Source organism: Mytilinidion resinicola (genome assembly GCF_010093595.1).
Source record: "Mytilinidion resinicola strain CBS 304.34 unplaced genomic scaffold BDZ99scaffold_29, whole genome shotgun sequence".
Lineage (NCBI taxonomy): Eukaryota > Fungi > Ascomycota > Dothideomycetes > Mytilinidiales > Mytilinidiaceae > Mytilinidion > Mytilinidion resinicola.
This window is the reverse complement of record NW_022985465.1, coordinates 503,724-526,458: the sequence shown is the minus strand read 5'-3', so window position 1 is coordinate 526,458 and position 22,735 is coordinate 503,724. Positions and strand designations below refer to the sequence as shown.

At 53.6% G+C, this 22,735-nt stretch overlaps 10 protein-coding genes across 10 annotated transcripts; 3 read left to right on the top strand and 7 right to left on the bottom strand.

The window, feature by feature from the left end:
• Positions 1–5,267: 5,267 nt before the first annotated feature.
• Positions 5,268–6,482, bottom strand: BDZ99DRAFT_454335 (uncharacterized protein). The gene is made up of 3 exons (XM_033718379.1): positions 6,331–6,482; positions 5,804–6,276; positions 5,268–5,740 (listed from the first exon to the last, which is right to left on the bottom strand). Exons 1-3 carry the CDS (start codon positions 6,430–6,432, stop codon positions 5,395–5,397), a joined length of 921 nt encoding a protein of 306 aa, XP_033570003.1. The 5' UTR covers positions 6,433–6,482; the 3' UTR covers positions 5,268–5,394.
• A 1,802-nt stretch (positions 6,483–8,284) lies between these two features.
• On the bottom strand, positions 8,285–8,886 carry BDZ99DRAFT_179560 (uncharacterized protein). Its single transcript, XM_033713041.1, has one exon. The coding sequence runs from the start codon at positions 8,699–8,701 to the stop codon at positions 8,345–8,347; it is 357 nt and encodes a 118-aa protein (XP_033570002.1). The 5' UTR covers positions 8,702–8,886; the 3' UTR covers positions 8,285–8,344.
• BDZ99DRAFT_468661 (uncharacterized protein) lies at positions 8,885–9,819 on the top strand. Its single transcript, XM_033721309.1, has 2 exons — positions 8,885–8,963; positions 9,036–9,819. The coding sequence occupies exons 1-2, from the start codon at positions 8,940–8,942 to the stop codon at positions 9,738–9,740; spliced, it is 729 nt and encodes a 242-aa protein (XP_033570001.1). The 5' UTR covers positions 8,885–8,939; the 3' UTR covers positions 9,741–9,819.
• Positions 9,657–10,845, bottom strand: BDZ99DRAFT_468660 (ubiquinone biosynthesis protein coq4, mitochondrial). Its single transcript, XM_033721308.1, has 3 exons — positions 10,594–10,845; positions 9,841–10,535; positions 9,657–9,789 (listed from the first exon to the last, which is right to left on the bottom strand). Exons 1-2 carry the CDS (start codon positions 10,811–10,813, stop codon positions 9,874–9,876), a joined length of 882 nt encoding a protein of 293 aa, XP_033570000.1. The 5' UTR covers positions 10,814–10,845; the 3' UTR covers positions 9,657–9,789; positions 9,841–9,873.
• Positions 10,846–11,073: 228 nt separating this feature from the next.
• Positions 11,074–12,826, top strand: BDZ99DRAFT_454327 (SET domain-containing protein; the record flags this gene model as incomplete). Its single annotated transcript, XM_033718378.1, has 6 exons — positions 11,074–11,214; positions 11,278–11,533; positions 11,635–11,876; positions 11,958–12,012; positions 12,079–12,141; positions 12,224–12,826. 6 exons carry the CDS (start codon positions 11,074–11,076, stop codon positions 12,643–12,645), a joined length of 1,179 nt encoding a protein of 392 aa, XP_033569999.1. The 3' UTR covers positions 12,646–12,826.
• A 476-nt stretch (positions 12,827–13,302) lies between these two features.
• On the bottom strand, positions 13,303–15,937 carry BDZ99DRAFT_454324 (sulfate adenylyltransferase). The gene is made up of 6 exons (XM_033718377.1): positions 15,658–15,937; positions 15,454–15,603; positions 15,275–15,302; positions 14,895–15,223; positions 14,284–14,838; positions 13,303–14,185 (listed from the first exon to the last, which is right to left on the bottom strand). The coding sequence occupies exons 1-6, from the start codon at positions 15,674–15,676 to the stop codon at positions 13,545–13,547; spliced, it is 1,722 nt and encodes a 573-aa protein (XP_033569998.1). The 5' UTR covers positions 15,677–15,937; the 3' UTR covers positions 13,303–13,544.
• A 300-nt stretch (positions 15,938–16,237) lies between these two features.
• On the bottom strand, positions 16,238–17,637 carry BDZ99DRAFT_468658 (phosphoadenosine phosphosulfate reductase). The gene has a single exon (XM_033721307.1). The coding sequence runs from the start codon at positions 17,189–17,191 to the stop codon at positions 16,475–16,477; it is 717 nt and encodes a 238-aa protein (XP_033569997.1). The 5' UTR covers positions 17,192–17,637; the 3' UTR covers positions 16,238–16,474.
• Positions 16,824–18,162, bottom strand: BDZ99DRAFT_179518 (uncharacterized protein). Its single transcript, XM_033713040.1, has one exon. The coding sequence runs from the start codon at positions 17,947–17,949 to the stop codon at positions 17,212–17,214; it is 738 nt and encodes a 245-aa protein (XP_033569996.1). The 5' UTR covers positions 17,950–18,162; the 3' UTR covers positions 16,824–17,211.
• A 422-nt stretch (positions 18,163–18,584) lies between these two features.
• On the bottom strand, positions 18,585–21,273 carry BDZ99DRAFT_576574 (uncharacterized protein; the record flags this gene model as incomplete). Its single annotated transcript, XM_033728593.1, has 4 exons — positions 18,585–19,907; positions 19,963–20,365; positions 20,417–20,798; positions 21,087–21,273. 4 exons carry the CDS (start codon positions 21,271–21,273, stop codon positions 18,918–18,920), a joined length of 1,962 nt encoding a protein of 653 aa, XP_033569995.1. The 3' UTR covers positions 18,585–18,917.
• Positions 21,274–21,701: 428 nt separating this feature from the next.
• BDZ99DRAFT_454317 (glucocorticoid receptor-like (DNA-binding domain)) lies at positions 21,702–22,418 on the top strand (the record flags this gene model as incomplete). The annotated part of the gene is made up of 3 exons (XM_033718376.1): positions 21,702–21,808; positions 21,909–22,080; positions 22,158–22,418. 3 exons carry the CDS (start codon positions 21,702–21,704, stop codon positions 22,218–22,220), a joined length of 342 nt encoding a protein of 113 aa, XP_033569994.1. The 3' UTR covers positions 22,221–22,418.
• Positions 22,419–22,735: the final 317 nt, after the last annotated feature.

Genomic DNA, 22,735 nt, shown 5'->3' with positions numbered 1-22,735 from the left:
CGGCTACACCTACGGCTGCACTTACGGCTGCACCTGCAGCTAAAAAGCGCGGCCGGCCGCCTGGTGCAAAGGATAAGGTACCACAGAAAAAGGCACGAGCTTAGAGGCAAGATAGTACTCAGCCTACGCCTCAGCCTACACCTCAGCCTCAGCCTCAGCCTCATCCTCAGGCACAGAGGCTTAGCCGAGAGGAGCTTCTACATCAGCTTGCGACGTATAATAAAGATATTGAGGCGGAAATTGACCGAGATATTAAGCAGGCGGAGGCGGTGATGCAAGAGGGCTAGGCTCGATGCAAAGGAGCCGTAATAAGGTGAGGTTTTAACAGGTTTGGCATGCTTGTAGACACGTAGGCACTTCTAGAATAGAATTTCTATTCTATACTTAGACTTAGACTTATACTTATACTACGTGAGCTCGTACGTGAGGCTACACGAATCGGTGAGGCTACACGAATCGGCGAGGCTGCACGAATCGGAAAGGCTGCACGCCGATTCGTATAGCCTCGCGTATAGCATCACGTGATGTATAGGTGAATGCCCGGAGCTCCGGCGTAGTGCTCCGAGCCAATCAGAAGGTGGTGAAACGACAGGGGGGGAGGGGGTGTACGCGCAGTGAAAAGGGGGTGTACGTGTAGGAATTGGGGGGTGTGGTATTAGCAGCGCCCCTTAATTACCACCCCCCTATTCTCTCCGCATCACCCCTTTTCTCTTTTCCTGCCACCCCCCCTATATTTAGTCTAGCTTCGGCTCGTAACAACTTTGTTCCACCAATTAGGTTATCGCTTAAGCAATAGTAGTGTTAAATAACTGTAAGAGTTGATCCTGTGCTATAACAATAATAAGCCGTGAGGCCGATAGCTACTTAACGACAAGAATCCATTAAGGAAAGAAAAGGTTTCCTAACTAAAAAGGAGAAAGAAGAAGTTCTCCTTGCCAAGCCTTGCTTAACGAGGGCAGGGCCCGAGTTGTGTAGATCGGGGTTTATCTCCTAACAATAACGGTCTTAATTCACTAATACAGCATCGGACCTCTTTTTCTACCGGACAAGCAGGCACCCTAACAGCGGCCCAGGGCTCTATTTTCTTAGTCCCCGACAGTCAACTAGCCCTTGAGGATGGCCCTCTGTCTACTCCTAAGGAGAAGGCTGTTTATAGTGAAGGAGCCGGTGCAGCAGGAGGATCTTCGGGTGTAAGACCTTGGTATAATAGTGTATACAGCGTTCCTTTTAATCAGCAATTGAAAGTAGTTATCTAGGAGCTTTCCGCTTCTAGCTATAGTAAAGAGAGTGAATAGACTATTGCTGCATATGTATACATCCTTTCTGATTCGTGTATACATCCTTTCCAATTTGCATAAACAAGTGAATCTAATTAGTGAAACAAAGTTATTACCGGCCGGAGCTAGGCTAAATGTAGGGGGGGTGATAGGAAGAGAAAAAGGGGGTGATGCGGAGAGAAATAGGGGGTGGTAATTAAGCTCGTTCTAAATAATTAGACGGCAAGCCTGCATTAGGAAACCGATGCACCCCGTTCGGGCAATCCGGGCCTCGCTTACGACTTTCGCGCTACGTTCGAACAGGCAACCGGCCTCGACGACCACCATAAAAGGCCCTCTCGTCGCCGTCATTTTCTACCCCCCTCCTCAACCTTTTCTCTCTACTCTCACCCTTCCGTCCGCGCGCCCCTCGCCTGCACTAACTGCTCTCATTGGGTCTCAGCAAGTCCCTTGTGAGGCATTTTTCGAATCTCCACAGCAACCCAACACTGCACTGCCTTGTCTCGTCTCTGTCATTTCACCCCTATGCGCACTGCGCCGTCCAGCTTTGTGTACCCCAGCGATTGCTGATGCTGCTCGCATCCGCACGCGTATGGCGGCCCGCCCGTTTCTATCTTCTTATTCTCTCGCGCACTCTCGCCTCTCGCCTCTCGCCTCTCGCCTCTCGCCTCTCGCTTTTCTCCATTGCAAGCTCTCCCCCCCTTCACTCCTTCTCTCGCAAGATGCTCGCTCATATCGTGTCAGTGGTAACTGCGGCTGAAGGGCGAAACTTGCTACCTGTTCGCACAGCCATACCAGCTTGTGCAATCGCGTCGTCCTCCCCTGCTCCGGACTCGCCGATGGCAATTTACTACGCACTGCCTCGTTCCTATTTTCAGCAAATGAAGGCGTAGCTCTCACGGCATTGTCTCAGCTCTGATACTCCTGTACTGCGCCCCGCTCCTTCGGTCGAAATAGCTGGGCCAATCCCTCACTCACTTCACCGTGTCCCCGCTCCTGGCTCCCACTCCCGGCGGCCACAGCGTCTTCGCCAGCGCCATGGTACTAGCAGGGTGCTCCGCCTCGCATGAGGCATACGGGGTTGCTGTAACATCGCAACGCAACCGGCAGCGGGCTGATGCCTGGGAGATGGTGTCGCCGTGGGCCGTGAGAGGTGAACAGAGCCCTCCCGCATCCCACCATAGCCGGAATGAGACACTCTCCGGTGAATGGCGCTCATGCCACTGTCTCGGTTCTGGTCATCCGACCTCGCACCTTCCAACTTCGGCCCTTCAGTGGAATACGCTGGCCAATCCGCGCTCTATTAGCCGCGTTTTGCTGGAGCCTGGATCCATCAGAGATGACGCGGCAAAGCATTTGCATAAGGCATTAATTTTGTTTTTATGACCTTAACGCTGCTACCATAGCCCCCGCAGGATGCTCCGCCTTATATGGAGTCTGACGTGGCTGTAACATCTTTATGCAGCTAGTGGGGAGCTGGCGTCTGGAAGTTGGCAGCTGACAGCTAAGCAGGCGGAGATGCGGAGAGCAATCAGGCCTCTGCGGCGCCTATGCGACCGACATGCAATAGCTGGGTTCTTAACAAGGACTGTCTCGGAGACGACGAGGGCGATGAACAATTCGACACCGTTGTCCCCGCCCCCCTTTCAACTGAGCCTCCGCACTAGGATGCGGCATTTATGCAAACACGAGGCCGTCTAGGAAGGCATCGTCGGCAACAGTACGCCAAGTAACAGTTAGCAGCCTGAAGGGATAACCACATATATAAACCTCTAGACACAGCTCTATTCCCTAAGCTAGAGCCCCCCGCAAACCTCCATCACAATGGCTACTGTCAGCACTCTTCCAATAGCCACTTCGCTTCCTATAAAATATGTTCCTTTTGATCCTTCAGCACTTAAACATAAAAAGAACTCTAAGCTAAAGGCCAAGAAATCCAATATAAGAGAGCGCAACCTCTGCGAAGATAACTCTTATAGATATAACGGAGAGTGGGCCAATATTAATGACTTATTACCCGATCTGTTAGACTCTAAATGATGAGCCCTTGGATCATCGTGCCCGTAAAGATGCTGCCCACAGCGAGGGTGGCGATCCACGCAATTGAAGTGAGCCACCCTGCAGACAGTCAGTGCTAGGCTCAAACGTGGCAGGGAAAGCTGGAAATGGGGGGAAACCTGTCAGGTAGCCACAAAAGCGCTTGTATTTTCGAGGCGCCAGAATCGCGACCCAAAGTATTGTCCGCCGGAGATGGGTGCGCTACATATTGGAGATCAATTCGTTACCTGGAAACCTCGAATCGCTCAAGGATCTTACATGGACGCCATCTCAGCCAAGCACAGATAAACGGATAATGAACACATCCAGGCGATAGGAAAACCCCACGCCAAAGCAGCCGGTCCACCACTGTGTGATTCAACAGTCAGTTCGTGAAGATGGTTCTTCGTTCCCCTTCACTTTAACCCATCCGCTTACTTGGCGAATGCCTCTGTAAAGAGTGTAGAGATCTTAATATTAGCGAAATATGATGATCGAACCGTTCATTACTTGCGCCAATGCCGTCTCCCACGTAGCGAGGATACAACAGCTGAATCTAAAAATAGAAAGAAACCCAAATCGACGCTAGAGAAACATATTGATCATCAGCCAGCGTCTGTAGATTTGCCAGTATCCATCAAGCATCCGGCACTGCAACGTGAAAAACGATGATTGAGCCATTCGAAACTTGGAAGGATAGCTTTAGCACCTGTGCCTTTCCAAGGCGTGCCAGACCGTGTGAATCTCTCTCTAGGTAGGTAGTGCCATGGATTTCGGAAAAGGTTCCTTCAAGCGCAGCGCCCATACCGTTGGGCGCTTCAGAAGAGACGTTCATCGGGCTGTCGAGAGCGTATATGCCGTGGAAACTTTTGAAATGCTGTGAAAAGATGCGACGAGGACAAGTACCTTATACTGATACGACACGTGTGGGACCTGGAATTGAAGAAAGACGAAGAAGGCAAAGACATCGAAAGAGCCGCGTGAAAACAAGGTAACTCGTCTCGGGGACCGGGGTTTGATGTTGTGCAACACAAGTGATGGCTGAGAACGAGGCGCACCGGCATTTCCCTTTCGGAAGCTGTGAGCTGACGGAAGGCTGATGAGAGTGTGATGATCTGATGCTGGTGCAGGTGGCACCGAGCGTGGCTTCAGACCTGACGCTTCCCTAATCACAGCCTTGGGGCGACACAAGACAAGCCATTTGTTACGACACAAGCAAACAAACTCCATCGTCGACAACGGCCTACCGACTAGATAACATCATTAGCAGCCAGTTGGATGTTGAGGTTTTAAGATTACTACGTCTAATATCTAACGAGTAATACCAAAGGGACTGATCTGATTCCTCCAACACCATGCCAAGACTTTGTAGCGCTGTCGGGCGGCGTTGGGCGACTAGTCGACCGCGACGAGGCTGAGGAAGACTAATTCGTAATTAGTCGAACTCCGGACCCAGTCGAAAGGATAGCCCTGGACCAGAGTTGACCGTCGGACCAGTCGCGACCCGTCGATAAGGCAGCCTGCTCCCAATTACTGATACACAGATTTCCCACATTTGCTCGTATTCGTACATACACCATGGGTTGATCAGGTCAGCAGACTGCATGATGCAACCCCCACAAGTCAAAGAAGATCGACAACCAATCCCCGCTTCTGAGATCCTCACTAGGTACCGGGGCCCTGCCCTCGAGCTCCCCCACACTCTCTACGTTGAGGCGCTGGTGGCTTACAGCTTGCTATCCCGCATCCGCCGGATTTGGAGAACAGCGGGACGTGAGATCTCACATATATAGATCCGTCCTGCTTGAGATGGCCAGCGACCCTGCACTATCAGGGGTGGCTTGGCCGGGTTGTGTTGGATGAAATATAATCGACTTCATTCCACAGGTCCCCTCCGTATTATTCGAGTTTCACCCATATTTGACAACAAAGGAGGCTGTTAAAGACAAATTTCTAGAATTTTTATCCAACAATAAGCGATTTATCATTGGGGCGGGTAGGAGATGCCAGCCTTGTATCTGTCGGCTGAGCTACGGTAGATGCCCGGAATGAATTCGTGCCCCAAGTATTATGCCCTCCTTCAAACGTGACCATCGTTTTTCCCATGGCAAGTAGCAGGAACTTCCAATTTTGTTCTTGCGTTACCGAATGAGTTGGTACTCATCTTGCCGATTGCGATAGGTTGAAGGGAAATCTCAGTGTCAATGCTGCGCCTGTTCGGCAACTTGAAATGGCCGGTCTGTATCATGCCTGACTCCATGCCCAGAAGCAAATTCCTAATGTAGGGGATGCAGACTGTGATGATGCTGAGTCCCTGCACAAACACCATGGTCAGGAGGTATTTCCAAGCGTGAAAAGTCCAATCAAGAATGTGGGTCTTCAAGCTTTGAGCTTCGTAGAGCTGTGCTACGAAAGCTCCGATGACCCTTTCTCGATGTTAGCTGCCTGGCGAGTCTCTCGAAGATCCCCAGCACGTTCGGAATACGTACGTGAGCCGAGCGGCGAAGCCGCTGATCACTATGACCTTCCGTCTTCTGTTCATCATCAAGGGATGGACCATGAGGGCAGGAAGAAGAATCAAGGTGCCTTCAATCACAAGGTTCACCCCCGCGAATGCTTCCCAAAAGGAGAGTTGGTCGATGCATTGAGCCCCCAGGACTCCCCACACATCGGGTGAATGACAAGGAAAAGCGGCCACGAAGAAAGATGGGATGAAGAACAGGGCGATGAAGCCCGCCACACCATAAATCAACCTTCGGTGGAGACGGTCCGGTGTGATCTCGTGGAGAAAGGAGAGAATTGACGCCTGTACACAGCTTGAGACCAGAATAAGCAGGATATTGGCAGAGTAAACGGCTTTCTGCAACGACTTTAGCTGATGCGATGACAATGCGTCCTGATGTTGCCCGATTCCGTTTGCCACGGCAAGAGACAATGAAATCGAGAAGCCAATACTGAAGCCCTGGATGGATTGTGATTAGCGTCATCCGCTCTATGAAGGATCTTTAGTTCTTACCGTCGCGAGAATTAGAGCAATGTCTTCCGTAATGCGCTTTCTGTGGACGATGGACGACAGGGTGACCTTGATACCAACCGCGATGACAACCGAGGCCACCATGATCTAGGTCAGCAAGCTGACTACCGGCCCAAGGTTAGACGCCGTGATAGCTTCACGCTTGTCCATTTTTTTCCCACTTGGGCAGACACTCTAGCGTTGGAGGGGGAGGGGAAATTGTGGAGCAAAAGGAGAACGAGGGTCAGACGAACCCTCAAGGGAGGATCCGCGGCTTGCTAAATGCATCATGCAAGGCTGTCTCCGCAGAATTGGCGGCATCCCAAAAGGATGAACGATCTGTCAATTACATTGCAAAAGCCTGGTTGGTGACACTACCCGAAGTCTGACGTGAGCCGAGTTCGATTTGCAGAGCTCTTACGGCGCCCGAAGAACGAGGCTTCATCTCGTGTGGATGCCGACGGGGCAGCAAGCTGCATGCCTCGAAGCACGTTCCCTTTCCACCAAGCACAGTGTGACGCGCGCAAAGAACCGTGGCAACTAAGTGGCCCCAATGCTGCGTCCGTTAATTTCCTTGTCCTTCCCAATGATGGAGCCTATCTGTCGATTTTAATTCAGTAATGGGCAAGGATGCCCTCCGGAGGACTCATCAGGGTTCCTGGTAGGACCTGAATAAGCATCTTATTTCTACAATGCCTTCGCGACAGCTGATGGGAGCGACGAGTTGCAGATGGCCAGAGGCCAGATGGCCCATGGGCACTGTCCGGATGGCCTGTGGGCACTGTACGGACTTGTTGGGGGGGGGGGGGGCACAGAACCCTGAAACCAAGGTTGACATCGTCGTCAGGCATCATTGGTGCCTGAGGAGTGCCCCGGAGCACTCTATGGTCCATGGGCGTGGAGTAGTCTATTGGAGCATGGAGGCCTCCACGTCCATGCCCATCACTGTTTTAATTAATACGATCAGTCACTCGGGAATGGCAGGGCGATGCATCGCAAGATAAAGGTTACACCTATTTCTGCTCACTTTATTGCTCTTAGTCAACGATGGTCATGTATGGGGTTCTAAGGGTCTGCGGGTTGGGTCGTCCTCAGATCAGCCTGACGAGAGATCATCGGATTTGGCGTACACTGGCGATGATGGCTTGTAAAGTGGCTGAAGATTGAAGCACGCTTATCTTTGAGTGGCGATTTATGCAGGCAGTCGCAATCGGAGGACACCAGGCAAGCCAAAAGCAATGAATGCAAGAACCTCTCGAGTCTTCGCACAACATGGGTCATTTACCAATCCGTCCGCATCTGTTGCTGTACAATGCGGTAATCTGGCAACAACCGGTGAGCGTCGCGGTTGCCTTGCAGCGAGGCTGAGTTTCAACCGATCCGAGAGGTTGGCCTTCCCAGAGCAACGTCGCACCCTTTGAACGCCCACGGGCAGTGATCGCAATGGACTGGATCATTCTGGAGCCGGATTGGATGGAATCATGGAACAGGATCTTGGCAGATTCCTATTATATTTTGGTCCGGATATCCTGGAGGTCCAATGTAAAATTCTACTGCGGGAGTATTTGCATATGGTAGAACTCGAAAATCGCTCATGTTCTTTTCTTATAGCCGATTAGAGAACCTTGGGAGCGCTCAGCAAAAATCTCAAAGGGCCATCAACCTTGGAACACAAAGCAACACGGATTTCGAAAATCAACATGAATCACAGCTTGAAGCTTTTCAACACAACACGACGTCCTATACTGAATTTTAATAACGATCTACGATAACGATGCGGCTAAAGGATCTTGCGGGGACACGCGATGACGATGGACTGTTCCTTGCAGCACATCCTTGGAAATTTGCTCGTGCAATGACATGCGAACTACGTACTTCAAGCGTACAAAGTACCTGACACCGGCTACGTCAGGCAAGTAAACAAGCGCCGAAATGACTTGGCATTCTATTTTCTTTGCTCCTTCTTCGTTTTCATTCCAATTCATGAACTCTTCACTAAGTTCCAACTTTCTCACTTTCAATTGAACCTTACTTCGAGTCTACTGAACTCATACCTCCTCAACGTCCTCAATTTCTCTCCCCAAACTCCCCCAACCACACCAACCGCCCCCATCATGCTCGCCACAAGAACAGCCGCGCGCTCCGCCCGCCTCCTCTCCCGCCGCACGCCCCAAATCCGCCCAACCACGCAAAAGCAGTTCCAATCCACCGGCATCCCCAACCCCAACCACACTACCCCCACCTCCGCCCCCGCCAGCTCCTCCAGCGGCGCCCTGGTCGGCGGCCTCGCCGGCGGCGGCCTCGTCTTCGCGGGCGGGTACGCCTGGTACCACTTCTCTGGCGCCAAAAACCTCGTCTCGACCTCCAACTCCATCTCCACGTCACTCGCCTCAACGAAAACCAAGCTGCAAGAGGCAGCGCCGGAGCCCAACGAAGCACTCGAGTGGCTGCGCGCGACGACGCAGAGCTACGCGGCGTTCATCCCCGGCGCGAAGGGGTACGTGGACACGGCGTTTGACGATCTGGATAGCGTGCGGGTGAAGCATGGGGACGAGGTGGATGGGATTGTGCGGGAGGCGTATGAGGAGCTGAGGGAGGTTGCGGGGAAGGAGATGACGCTGCAGACGGCGGCGGAGGTGTGTATCCACCTTCTCTTTACCCTTTTTTGTGCTGGGTCGAGCAATCGGCTAATTGCAGATTTTTCTTAGGCATGGGATATTATCCAGAAGCGCATTGCCCAGATTATGGAGCTTGCGGGTGATGCCGCTCAGGATATTTTGAACAACCACCCTGAGATTAAGTCGAAAGTTGGCGGTTCCGTCGACCAGCTGAAGCAGATGGGCGATCAGTACGGACCGGAAACTAAGAAGCAGGTCGATCAGACCTTTGACCAGATCAAGGATATCATGAGCAGCGGTCTCAGCGCCGATACGGCTACGAAGATCAAGAAGGTGGTTGACGAGAAGATCGAGTTGGTGAAGAAGTTGAGAGATGAGGCGTGGAGGAAGGGCATCGAGCAGGCGAAGCCTTACCTCGACAAGAACCCGAAAGTCAAGGAGCTGGTTGAGGAGAATAAAGACTCGTTGATGAAAGGGGACATGGGCGAACTATGGGACAAGGTGAAGAATGCGGTAAACTCAGGCAACACCGAGGATCTGGAGAAGTATGTGAAAGATGCAGCAGGGAAGGCCAAGGACAGTCGATTGGGAGGACTGGATACGTATCTCAACATGGTACCGGGCGCGGAGAAGCTCGTGCCCCAGCTCAAGTCGCTCAGCGAGGTTGCGCAAAAGCATGGGAAGGAGGCGGAGGATCTGCTGAAGGAGACTGTGAATGAGGTTTCGAAGGTCTTGTCGAAGAAGGCAGAAAAGGCGGAGGAGATTGCGAAGAAGGCTGAGAAGGAGGCCAAGTGAGGGACCTAATGGTTCCCTGTATATAGATACCTCCCTGTAGCATTATCACCTTGGTCAAAATCAAAAGTTGCTTCTCGAGTAATCATACACATCAGCTTACCTCTTCTTGACTGTACAATTACACACCAAAAAGCTATAACGCAACACCCCCATCCCTCCTCTCCCTCTCCGCCTTCTCTCTTTTCCTCTTCTCCCTCTCCTTCCGCCTGATCTCCCTCAAATCCGGCGGTTTCTCAATTCCCAACCTCCTCCTCAACACCCCCACATCCGTCCCCAACTCCTCCTCCCAGAACACATTAATCACATCCCCGGCCAGCCACCCATTCCTAACCGCCCACGGCCCATACACGCCCCAAAACCGCTCCCACTCCCTCCGCTTCAGCGTCAGCGCCGCAAACACGCTCAGCCCCGTCATCGGCAGGCCCGTATTCGCAAACTCAAACGCCTTCAGCGCCACCTCGCCCTCGCGGAACACGGGCAGGCCCACGAGCGCGTGGTAGAAGTCGTGGCACTCGCGGTACCGCTGCATCACGTACGCGCACTCGGCATCGTCGATGTAGCGCACCGCCGCGCGCGTGTCGGGCGACACGCCCTCGCGGTCCAGCCAGTCGGCGTACGCGTAGCCGAGCGTGTTGGGCGCCATGGCGCGCAGCGCGGGGATGTCGAGCGTGGTGGAGGTGATGCGCGGGCGCGCGCGCAGGATGCGCCGGCCGGTGGGCGAGCGCAGCATGCGGTTGCGCAGGGCGGAGATGAAGAAGGGTTGTGCGGTGGCTTCGCCGAGGGCGGCGATGAGGTCTGGGGGGGTGTGAGTTGGTGAGGTGAGGGGGAGGTGGGATGGGGTTTGGGAACTTACCACCTCGGCCGGGATCGCGAAATGAGAGGAGGCCGGAGCCAATGGCTAAGGCGGCGCGTTCGATCTTGGTGAGGGGGATGTGGCCGTCGTAGTTTGGGGGTGGGCGGTTGAGGAGGGAGAAGCAGCGGGAGCTGGCTGGGGGGAGGGATCGGGCGGCGATGGATGAGGATGAGAATGAGACAGCTATTCTACTTAATGAAGGCCTTAATGGGACGGCCATTGTGAGGTTGGATTGGATGGATAGGACAAATGCTATGCCTTTGTAGACGAGACGAACTGCACGACTGTCGTTCGATGAAGCTTGGACACAGCGGGTAGAAATCGATAAACTTCATTGTTTCTGCCTCAGGCATTTAGGGCTCAAAAACACCATCCATGGATCCATCGCGGGTATGACTCAATCACATCCAGCCTTTCTCAAAATACGCACCTCCGACCTTGTTCCTCCTTCAACCCCATGAATCAAGCTTCAACGCAATCATGGCCGCCGCTCTACCCCCTGGTGAAATCCACGACACCTTTGTAAAATGGGCCTCCTCGCAAGGCATCCTCATGAACGGTGTCGCGCCCGCGAAATTCGTCGGACGCGGCATGGGTATAGTAGCTGCGCGGGACCTTAAAGTCTGTATCCCACTTCTTTCCCTTACCATCCCTCATAAGCCACGCCCAAACTAAATCTTCAAGAAAGGAGAAAGACTCGTCCTCGTGCCCGCCAAGACTCTAATATCCATCGACTCTGCCGCGGTGCGAAAGCACAAGTTCCCGAGTAACCTCTCGATTCACGCGAGACTAGCTGCGTTCTTGGTAAAAGAGTATGAAGAGAAGGAGTCAGGGCATAGGCTGTGGCAAGAATGTTGGCCGAGCGAGGAAGACTTCAAGAGTATCATGCCCCTGAATTGGGGGGAGAAGTTACAGGAGTTGCTCCCAGGGCCCGCGAAAGGTTTGTGCTTTCTTTCTTCTATACTACTCCATTGTGATCTTTTTCTTCACCTCTCGTCCAAAATCGAGCTTCGCGGTTCTCATCGTTCTAAACCCCCACAGACCTCCTCTCTGCCCAAAAAGCCAAACTAGCCAAAGACTGGCGCGCCGCCCAGCCCCTCCTGCCTTCCACCACGTTCAGCTTCTTCACTTATGCTTGGCTCATCGTCAACACGCGTTGCTTCTACTGGGACTACCCCAACGTGCCCGCAGCTCGATTACCAAGAAAGCGGCAGAGTCTTACGGCAGATGACTGCTATGCTATGTGTCCGTTTCTCGACTACTTCAATCATGCGGACCAGGGAGTAAGCTTGACCTCTCTCAAACTTACTTGTTGATGCTTGCCGTCTGAACGTTTGATGGGGGTTGAATGCTAACAAGAGCAGTGTGAACCCAAATACGACTCGAAAGGGTACACCGTCACTACGAATCGGGACTACAGTAACGTCCCCAATCCCCTAACCGCAGATTTAAACCCTCGCTAACCACCCCCATCTCTCACAACAGAAGCAGGAGAAGAGATTTACGTCTCCTACGGCGCTCACACGAACGACTTCCTGCTCGTCGAATGTTCGTATTTGTCCCCATCCTTCCCATCCCCCCCACCCCCTTCCACCCCCACCCCCCCAAACGCCCCACTAACCCCTCCCAGACGGCTTCATCCTCTCCCCCAACGCCGCCGACACCACCACCCTCGACGCCCTCCTCCTCCCCTCCCTCCCCGCCTCCGCCATCTCAACCCTCAAAGAGGACGGCTTCTACGGCACCTACACCCTCTCCCCCGCCGGCGCCTGCCACCGCACCCAAGCCGCGCTGCGCCTGCTGCACCTGCCGCCGCGGCGCTACGTGGCCTTCGTGAGCGGGGCGGACGACGGCGCGGGCGACCAGGCGCTTATCGATGCGCAGCTGCGGACGCTGCTGGAGGCGTATCAGAGAGTTGTTATGCAGGCGGCGGAGGAGGTGGAGGGGCTGGGGATAGGGGGGTTGGAGCAGAAAGAGATGCTGGTGCAGCGGTGGAGGCAGATTGGGGCGATTGTGAAGGGGGCTGGTGGTGGTGGTGGTGGTGGAGCCTGAGACTCGCTGAGGGAAGTACAATAGCGGGACGCGTGGTGGTGGGTTTAGATAGGGTGGTATCGCTGCGCTGCCTCTTGTCGCGTTCTCGCCACTCGAGCATCTAGGACAGCAACTCAAGCTGTGCGTGCGAGAAGAAACCCCAGATACATCAATGAAAGAGCCCAATATATGCAGACGCCCCAACTAAGACGTTCAAAACACCACCCACCCCTCCAAGAGCTTTTTCAAACATCAACTGCTTAACTCACCGCCCACGCGAACCCCCTCTCCCCAATTCCCAAAGCAGTAATTATCCTCGTCACGCAATCCTCGGCAGCAGATAACCTTGGGACGCCCCTTGCCGCACATCAGCGCCCTCCCCTACCCCACGCGCCACATTTCCATGCAAGATGCCGCCGCCCGCTTGGCACTGCTGGCCTTGCTCGCTCCACAACGTCCAAGATCTGCGGCGGGGAAGTTCTGTCGGCTGGTTGGAACTCTAAAACGGGCTAACTAGTCTGGTTCTCAGAACGTCCCACCTTTTATTGCCGAGTCTCTAGAGTACGTGGGCCACCACTTTTGCTATGCTTCGGGGAAGCATTGGGCTCGGGTTACTAACGAACTAAAATGGCCATTGCGGAGTTTTTTTTAGTTACGCGCGTTGTGAAGATAGTTTTGGAGCAAAGTTGTCATTTCATGGTTTCGGAAACGGTGTGTAATGTCTATCGGGGAGCTCTAATTTTTGATAATCCGAAAAAGGTGGAGGAGAAAGCCCATTCATCCATCCATCTATCCATCTATTCAGTGCTTAAATCGAAGGGAATCAAAGGCATCCTCGGCAATCGACCGCATCCCATACCGTGCCTTTCATCCCCTCACTCCCCTTCCCCCCTTCTCCTAACCCCTCATTTCCAAACCCCCTATATCTGCCCCAACAACCCCTCCGCCTCGAGCAACAGCACAATCTGATGCACAATGGTCCGCACATTCGTCGTCTGCGCATCCACCACCAAATCCGCCCTCTGCGGCTCCTCATACGGATCATCCACGCCCGTAAACCCCTTGATCTCGCCGCGCCTCGCGCGCGCATAAATCCCCCGCCTATCCGTCGCCTCGCAGTACGCCAGCGGCGTCGCCACATGCACGAGGAAGAAGCTGCCATACTTCTCGACGAGCTCGCGCGCCTGGCGCCGCGGCTGCTCGAACGGCGCGATGGGCGCCGCGATGACGGCCGCGCCCGCTTTGGTGAGCTCCGAGGCCACGAAGGCGATGCGGCCGATGTTCTTGTCGCGGTCGGAGCGCGAGAAGCCCAGCTCCGAGGAGAGCTCGTGGCGCACCGTGTCGCCGAGGAGCAGCGACACGGAGCGGCCGCCTTGCTGGTTGAGCGTCACGTTGAGAGCGCGCGCGATGGCGTCTTTGCCGCTGTTTTGGTAGCCGGTGAGAAAGACGGTGAAGCCTTGCGAGGAGCGCGGCGGGTGGGATTCGCGGAGTACGCGCACGACTTCGGGGTAGGAGAACCACTCGGGGATTTCGGCGCCGGTGCGGAGGCGTTTGCGGAGTTCTGTGGAGGAGTGTGAGTGAGTGATGGTTTGGGAGTGAGGGTTTGAGTATGAAAGTTTGGAAGAGGAAGAAAAGGGGTAAGAGAGGAGATGAACATACCCGTCCCGCTGATATCCAGCGTCCTAACCCCCTGCGCCACCTCATCCTTGGGCTTATATTCATCGCTATCCGGCAGATACGTCATCTGCTGGAACGGCACGACCTCGATCCCCAGCTCATCCCGGTACTTCTCCACAATGTGCTGCGCGTCGTACGGCCCGTAGAAATCCACGCCCTTGCTGTTCTTCCCCGGTCCAGCGTGGTCGCGGCCCACAATGAAGTGGGTAGCGCCGTGGTTCTTGCGGATGATGGCGTGCCAGAGCGCTTCTCGCGGTCCGCCCATGCGCATGGCGAGGGGTAGGAGACCCAGCACGGCCATGCCGTTCGGGTAGCGGGGGAGCAGGGCTTGGTAGACGCGCACGCGGGTGAAGTGGTCGATGTCGCCGGGCTTGGTGAGGCCGACGACGGGGTGGATGAGGACGTTTGCCTGGCGGGCGCGGGCGGCGCGGACGGTCAGTTCGCGATGAGCGCGGTGCATGGGGTTGCGGGTCTGGAAAGCGACTACACGCGACCAGCCGAGTTTGTCGAAGTGGAGGCGGAGTTCGGCGGGGGAGTCTGGGTATCATCGTCAGTATATGTGGTTGTGGTTGAGAGAAGGGGGGTATACGCACATCGCAACGCAACATAGTCGTAGTGCATCAGCCGGTCAATCGCATCGATCTTGCCGCCGACATAGAACTCCTTCACCGTCTCATTCAGGTACTTGACAGCTGGGTGCTCCTCATCGCCGCCAAAGACCTCCTTGGCCTCCTTGGCTTTGTCAGGCTTGTAGACGTCCTCGACGGTTATGATGGCGAGGTTGCGGTCGTCACGGAAATCACGGAGGGCGACGCGGGCGCCGGGCTTGACGCCGGTCTCGTTGATGGTTTCTTGGGAGAGGTCGAGGCAGATGGGGATGCTGAAGAGGTTGCCGTCCGCGAGACGGTTTTCTGCGACAACACTGTGAGAAAGTTAGCAATTGCTCGAAAACAGGGACACACAGCCAACTTACCCATCATAGTCTTTCTCGCTCATGAAGCCTGCGGTATTCCGTTAGCATCTTGCCCATTGTCCTCTTGTCACCTCGTTGATGTCCATAGCCTCGTGTCGTGGCACCTCGCCATTGTTGTTTGCTTTTTCACCACCCATGCACAGCTCTCACCCTGGCTCCACCACCTCTGGGAAACTCACCTTCTAGCGGACTGAACCCCCCATTCAGAATCAACTCCAAATCGCACAACTGCCGCTCCGTCAAGACAATCGCCGGCAGCTTTTCCGCCTCCTCATAGAGCTCCTTTCGTCTCGGCGCATCGCGCGCAATCAGGTCCTTGAGAACACCGCCTTCACCCAAAAATCAGTCTGCGTTGCAAAATGGAGGGGTAGCGGGGCACATACCATGGGGTGGGTTGGCCATCGTTCAAGAGATTTCGGGAGTTTGGGTGTAGGAGGAGAGAGAGGTGAGGTTTGGAATGAGGATATGCTGTTTTGGGGCCTCAATGGCTTTGTATGAAGTCTCTCGAGAACTCGCGGGCAATCAATTCGCGTCCTAGTCAGCGGTGGCTAGAGGCGTTCGTCTGCCGCGCACGTCATCCACCGAGGATCCTTGTCCGTTTCGAGAAAACCGCGTATGAAGGCCCGTTTGGACGAGATTCGATTGTCGGGGTGCGCTTTGGGAGGCAGGTAAGCGGTGAATGTTAAGAAAGAGAGGACTCCACGAAATATTTTACCCGCATCGGCGGATGACCGGAGTGGGATGTCAGGCCCAGCTTACCCAAGCCAGCCCCATGGATTTGCCGTCAAGAAGAAAAAAAAAGTCTGGTCTCGTTGGTCCTGCGGCAGGCCCGCAAATTCGCGGCACTGATTGCGTGATCGATGGCGCGGGATCGTGGAGTGTGACACCAGCAGGAAATCAACAGACGTCCCGTATACGTGGGACGTCCCCGGAGCTTCATTTCATTTCACGTCCAGCTTCATGCTTCAGAGTTAGAAATTTTGTTTCATTTACAGGTCTTACTCTAGCTGCCTGCGTCGGCTTTTTCTATCCTTCTTTTCCGGCTTCCCATTTTGGTAGTACTCAGAAAGAGAGATGCCGCTGGTCCCCACCTCCAATGATCATGGAGCCATGCAAAACGCTCAAAAAGACAAAAACGCCAATGCTAAGATGCTTGGACTGACAAAGCAATAGAGAGAACAACCCAATCGAATCACCTCCTCACGCCACAGATATCTGCAGCCCCAGCGCCAACTCCTCTTCTTGGCGCTTGACCTCCTGCTGCCTCAGAAACTGGGCGTACTTCGACTTGGGATTGTGGATCCCGCACTCCGTCTTGGTGCGACCCTTCCAGCGACCCGCTCGCTCGTCCTCGCCCTCCGCAATGGGCTGAGTAGAGTGCCAGTCGCCGATGCTCTTGTAGCCGCGGTCAAGCAGGTCGTTGTACGGCACGTTGTTGGCGTGGATGTACTCCTGCACCTGCTTGAAGGACCAGTTGGCGAGGGGGTTGATCTTGATCAGGCCCGCCTCGTCGACTTCGATGATGTCGAGGTCGCCGCGCTTGCCGCCTTGGCTACGACGACGGCCGGTGAGCACGGCTTTGACTTGGAGTTCGGAGTAGGCGCGTTGAGCGGGCTCGACCTTGGCGACGTAGTCGTAGAGCTCTTCGTTCTTCGTCCAGAGAGTCTGGCCGTGCTTGGAGGCGAACTCATCGGCGGTTTCGACGCCCTCCGGCTTGTAGACGTGGAGGGTGAAGCGGGGGTAGTTCTTTCGGACGCGTTCAACCAGGGAAAGCGTCTCGTCGAAGTGGTGGAGAGTGTCGAGGAAGATGAGATCAACATTGGGCTTGATGGGAGTGGTGATCTTGGACAGCATGTCTAGGGCGACCAGACCAGTAAGACCAAACGCCGTGGTCTGGTATAGACTCGGCAGGGTCATGATGCACCATTGGAGAATAGCTATACCAGGTCAGCATATACCCCGCACATAGTGGGGTGAGGCAATGGCAACATACCTTCAGGCTCAGCCCTCTGCAGCTGCGAGTTGAGGAACTTGAGGTGTTGCTTGCTGAAGGAGACCTCGGGCAATGAATCGTCTTCGGAAGCACCGCTGGCGTATCCCGACTCGACGTTCCTCGTCTTCACATCCTCCTCGTACGGCTCATCGTAGACAGTGGACGTCATGTTGTCGAAGAAGCGAAGACAATAGTAGGGTTTGGCGAGGGCACGTGCTCGACGGTAGCCAGAAGCGTGCAGACTCTGGTTTTTTTCTCGTAAAGCGCTGGATTGGGGCTTTTTCGTGGGATGCAGATGTGGGTGGTGTGAGGAGGAGAGTGTCGTGTAAGAAGAGGACAGGTCGTATATATTGACGGCCGCCATCGGGGCCTTTGAAATCACGGTGGAAGGCACCATAGTTTTTCTCGAGCACGCAATTTTAGCGCCATGAGCCCCAGCGTGCCCGAACAACGAAATGCTCCGCCTGCAGCCAATCAGAGGGCGTGGATACACCTGACTAAGGCGCCGCCCGCCAGGGAATCTGGTGGTGCCTGAGCATCGCTGTGACGTTTCCTCGTGCCTTGCGTGATGAGGCGCTGCCGGGCTTGCGGGGGGCTCGGGCATTTCATGAGCCTCTTCGGCCACTCTGCCACGCTCACCGATGCAGCTCTTCGACGCTTTTCGAAGCCATGACGATATCATTCCCAGCCTTGCCACCTGCTACCGTATCCTCTTGTCGTTAGCCACTCCATCGGCTACGCCTCCGACCTACGCCCGGTGCAGTCTGGCGGGTTCGCTGCGTTCAGCCGCCGTTGGCTGCTGATGGCGTGCTCGCGCCAAGCTTCCAGGCTCTGCGGGACGTTGCGGAGAGTCGGGCTGTCGCCCACTTGCTGTGGCCGGTATGCTCGGATATATGGATTGAATCTGGCCTGATCGTTCGATTAATGATAGCCGTGCAAGTTGGCCGGTACAGAGTGAGCTGGAATTGGTGGAAATATCTTCTGAGGTCGCGGTTATGATGATGGGTGGTGAGGGAGAATCTGGAGAACCTTAAACGCCCCGCAACGGGGGACGACCTAGCCATTCTCACAAACACCTTGATAAGTCGTATGCAATACACCACCATATCTAGCAGTACGCGCAACCGCATGTCAACTCCTTTGTACTGATAGAAGGTCGCTGTAATGAACTTTTCAAAGTCCCTCGTGAAAATCCACTTCCTCAGAATATGTGTGGAATTCTCGATGTTCGGTTGATGTTCGGCCTGCCGTGCACGTGATGTATTGGCACGTGATGTATAGATCTACTGTAAGCGCGCTTGTTACAGTATATCTAGTGTATGTTAGGCCTGCACGGGGCTCTCCTACAAGTATATAGGCTGGCTAGATTCCTACATAGAATCGGCATCTATTGTCCTCCAAATTCTTACCTCACGTGGTCGGAAATATCACATATGGTGACAGTATTACTCGGATACGATCATTCCTCATCACCATGCAGTCACCAGTCTAGCCCACATGGGACCACTCCCGGTAGCAGCATAATTGAAAATCTGGAGCTGTTAAGTTATTGGAATTGGGGTGCATCAACTCACACCCATCACGACGCCGGAATACACATGAGGGCGCTCCCCTCCGGCCCTCCGGCACACAATCAATCTCAGCTCCCCGTTACTCTGCCGCCAACGCTCTCATCTGCGCCTTATCTTCAGCTGTCAAGCTCCCCGCCTTTACCGCATCCTTCCACTTATCCAGCTGCTCGTATTCCTCGCCACTCATCGACTCCTTCAGCAGCTTCATGAGCTTCGGCGCAAACTTACCAGTCACATACACGATGCCTGCCTGTCGATTGGCCAGCAGCACCACCACGAGCGTCAGGAAGAGGCGAGGTCCGTCTGCGTCTTTCTTCATGCCGCGGATCAGCTCTTTCAGCTGGCTTGACTTCTTTTCTGCAAGAACTTCTGGGGTCGGGCCGTCGATGCCTTGTTTCTTCGCGAATTTGTCTAGAGAAGATGAGATGGCGGGTAGGTTTGATGCAGATCTGACTGCTGTAGTGAACTTTGACGTGTTCTTCTTCGTCTTCTTGCTCCGGATTAGGCCCCTGGTTTGAGCTCGAGTGAGTGACTCTGGGATTAGCTCTTTGACAAGGTGGGTCTGTAAGAGTTCCAGTAGTTGGCCTCTAAGCTTGGGGTCTACGATCGCATCCGCGCTGGTTCTGTAGACGTGAAGGCGTGCAAGGACTCTGTCTGACCAGAAAAGTGCGAACTCTGTCTCATTCTCTGATTCTAGAGTCGCAATTTGCTCCGCAAAAACCGCCTTGGCCTGTGCTTCGTTCTTCTCAAACACGGCTTTCAGAACTGTGACGTCGTCCTGGGTCTTCGCACCTTTTGAGAACTCTTCGAAGATACCCGAGTCTACTAGCGAGCACTCTTGCCCGGCATCTTGTTCAAGTCGCGCCCATTGAGTCTTTGCTTGCTCCCGAGATGCGTTGAGGATGCACTCGGTGAGTTCCTGCAGGTAGTCATCTCGAATTAGGTACTGCTTGACCGCAGTTACTTTCGTGGCATTCGGAGGTTCTCCAATCAATGAGATTACTCCCTCTGTCTCGGTCGCTAGAATGCCCGCTTGAAGCTCTTTAGGGAAATTCTCTTTGATGGAGGACTTCACTACCGTTAGCAAATATAGTGCAGTTTCTGAAAGCATATAATAGACATACCGCCACATATGAGTATCCATCGACGACCAGCTTTTGCACTTCATTATTGCGATTTGCTTCCAGCCATGTCTGGGAGATTGCGTATTTGGATTCGAACGATCCGAAATCGCCCAGAACTGTCTGGAAGTATGTCCGAACGCTTGATACGTCATTGTACAACTCAGGTAGCAATTCTACGAACTGCTCCATACTACTATGAGATATGGCGCCCGCGCGAAGTTGCTCGAGAGTATGGTCTTGCATACTGACGAGATACGTTTCTGGCTGGTAGGCCACGGCAGATTCAGTCATCTCAACTCTCCCGCGAAGGTTTATATCTCCCGTGGACATATGTTCTGCTCTCTGAAAGATATACCACAACGGTGGAGTGCCAATGAAGTGCTCGGAGAGTAGTCTAGTAGACCTGCACCATGTTAGTACGAAGACTTCAGCAAGGATGAGTGTTTTTGTATACTTGGCTTCAGTTTGACTAGTTTGGAGCGCGGTGTGGATCTCATTGTCCACCGAGCTCTGATACGTGACGGCTGTCAGGTGTACACTTCCTGATTGAGGGTTTTCTAGTTGCAGCAGACCTCCGCCTGCCCCGGCGACTAACGCATCAATGCCTTCAGGCGATAGGTCTTTATCGTGTGAGAGGGCCGACTTGATTACGAGTCTTCGGCTCGTAGAGTCCAGTAGTTGCTGTCTCATCCTCCGTACTTCGCTATCCGGGAGAATGTGACGCTTATCTCGAGAGAATAGAGCTTGAGAAGGCGATTCTTTCAGGATTCGTAGCACTATCACATCGCTGACGTCCAACTCTTGGGAGATGGTAGAGACATCGATCCGTTTGGTTTCTGTCAAGATCAGTTATTGCTTCGGCTTAATCGACATTTCCTCGTCATGAGTCCATATATAGTCTTCCCCCGACACGCAAGCAGATTCATCAGTCTAAGCCCCTGGTGACTTCGCTAGCCACCTCAACGGCCGTGCTTGCGAGTTTGTTGCTCTTAAGAGTAGGAGCTCGGGCTCAATGGGACGATACCTGACGGGGTCTGAAACTTTTTTGAAGCACCATGGGTACGTGCTAAAAAGTAGGCAAAAACTTATGGCCAGTAGAAGACAAAGGATGCAGTTCTACTAACCTTCCGTGAGCTTTCGTTCCAGCTCTTGTACAACCTTAGTGAAGACTAAGAAGCCCTTACCAGACTGAGAGGGCAATAGTGACATTGGAGGGGTTCGGCCGTCATGTTCACTGCTATTGAGGACTGCTGTCGGCTGGAACAGGCGGACTAGGTCCTGTACGTCAGTGGGAGAGAAAATTGTAGTCATTTTGCTGGACTTCTTGAGACGATGTGTAATATACAGCGGTTGGAATGGTATAAGTTGAGAGGGCCCTGCTCCAGTCTGTACTTTCAGATTACTGTTTCTGGAGATTCTTGTAGAATGATTTATTGCAGGTAAGTCATGATCTGCTAGTGACCCGTAAGCAGTAATGTTGGTTTCCCAGACCGAGGGTTGAGCGCTTGTTCTTTCGGCTTTGGGCAAGAGATTTGGACAGCTTCCTGGCGAGCTTGCAGACTCGAAAAGATAGTGTGTCTCTGTGAGTTGATTTGCGATGTTTTGAACTGATAACGTTGGACGTCGAAATCACGAGTTTCAAAGAAAGTCGGCCTCGGCAAATTCCGCGAAAGCCTTCAACCTCGAAAGAGCCCAGCACTTTCGCATCTCATCCGGTCGACCCCCCGCAAACCTCCATCATGTCTCAATTCCGCGCGAAGAGGCTGGACATTGGCTGCTTCGTTAATGTACGGAATCTCCGAGATCACAACAAGCGCAAGGTGTTTGCGCAATTCGAGCCCGAACGGTAAGCCCCATCTTACGATGCTTCATGCCTTCATCCCCTACAGTGGGCATAGTACTCGATGCGCATTCCTACACCTTGCTCATCGCCTTCTTTGTAATAGACAAGCCCTCCGATACATCATCCACAACACAACTCTCCCTCAACGAGTCCGCGCGCAAGCCCAACTCCAGCTATCACAAATGCACTGCTACACGAGGTTCACTCAGGTTAAGAACCGATGTATAATGGGAGGAAAGGGAAGGGGTATCATGAGCGATTTTAGGATGGGACGGGTACGCTTCTGGCTCTCCTGCCATACACCGGGAACCGGCCTCTCCATTTCGACCATGGCTAACAAAGGAACGTTCAGTTTCAATTCCGTCTCAACGCGCTCTCTGGAAACATACCTGGTGTGAGGAAAGCGAGCTGGTAGATGTAGAAATGCGACACTGAAGGTTATGGCCTAAGTGCTATGAACCTATATGATTCTGGGGATGCACTGCATAGCTAGGCGTTCATTGCTCGAGCTGTAAATATGAACTGTAAGAACACCAGGCAATTGCTACATCTATCGTGACTCCTTGCTTTGCGGGATTGCGATTTATCGCCTCGGCGCCCATAGGTGAACTCCCACCAAGTTTGCCAAGCAGGCTATTACTTTTCCTGCAGCCTTCCGTTTCTGAGGTCCTAGACCGCACTCACTTCGTTAGGTCACCAACGATACTGGACACCCCTGGTGAATTATCAGGCCTGTAGATCCTATCCTTGGATTTCGACCTTATCCTCCTGTTAAACTTCCGACTTCTTGTGTATTCTAAATTTCCAAGGCTCTCACTCGCACATCATTAGTCGGCGAACACTTATGACGCCGTTTATCGCGCTTCGAAAGACTTACAAGAAATTGGACGGGGAGCAATTGCACCATCTTTCCCGACTGCTTCTCTCGCT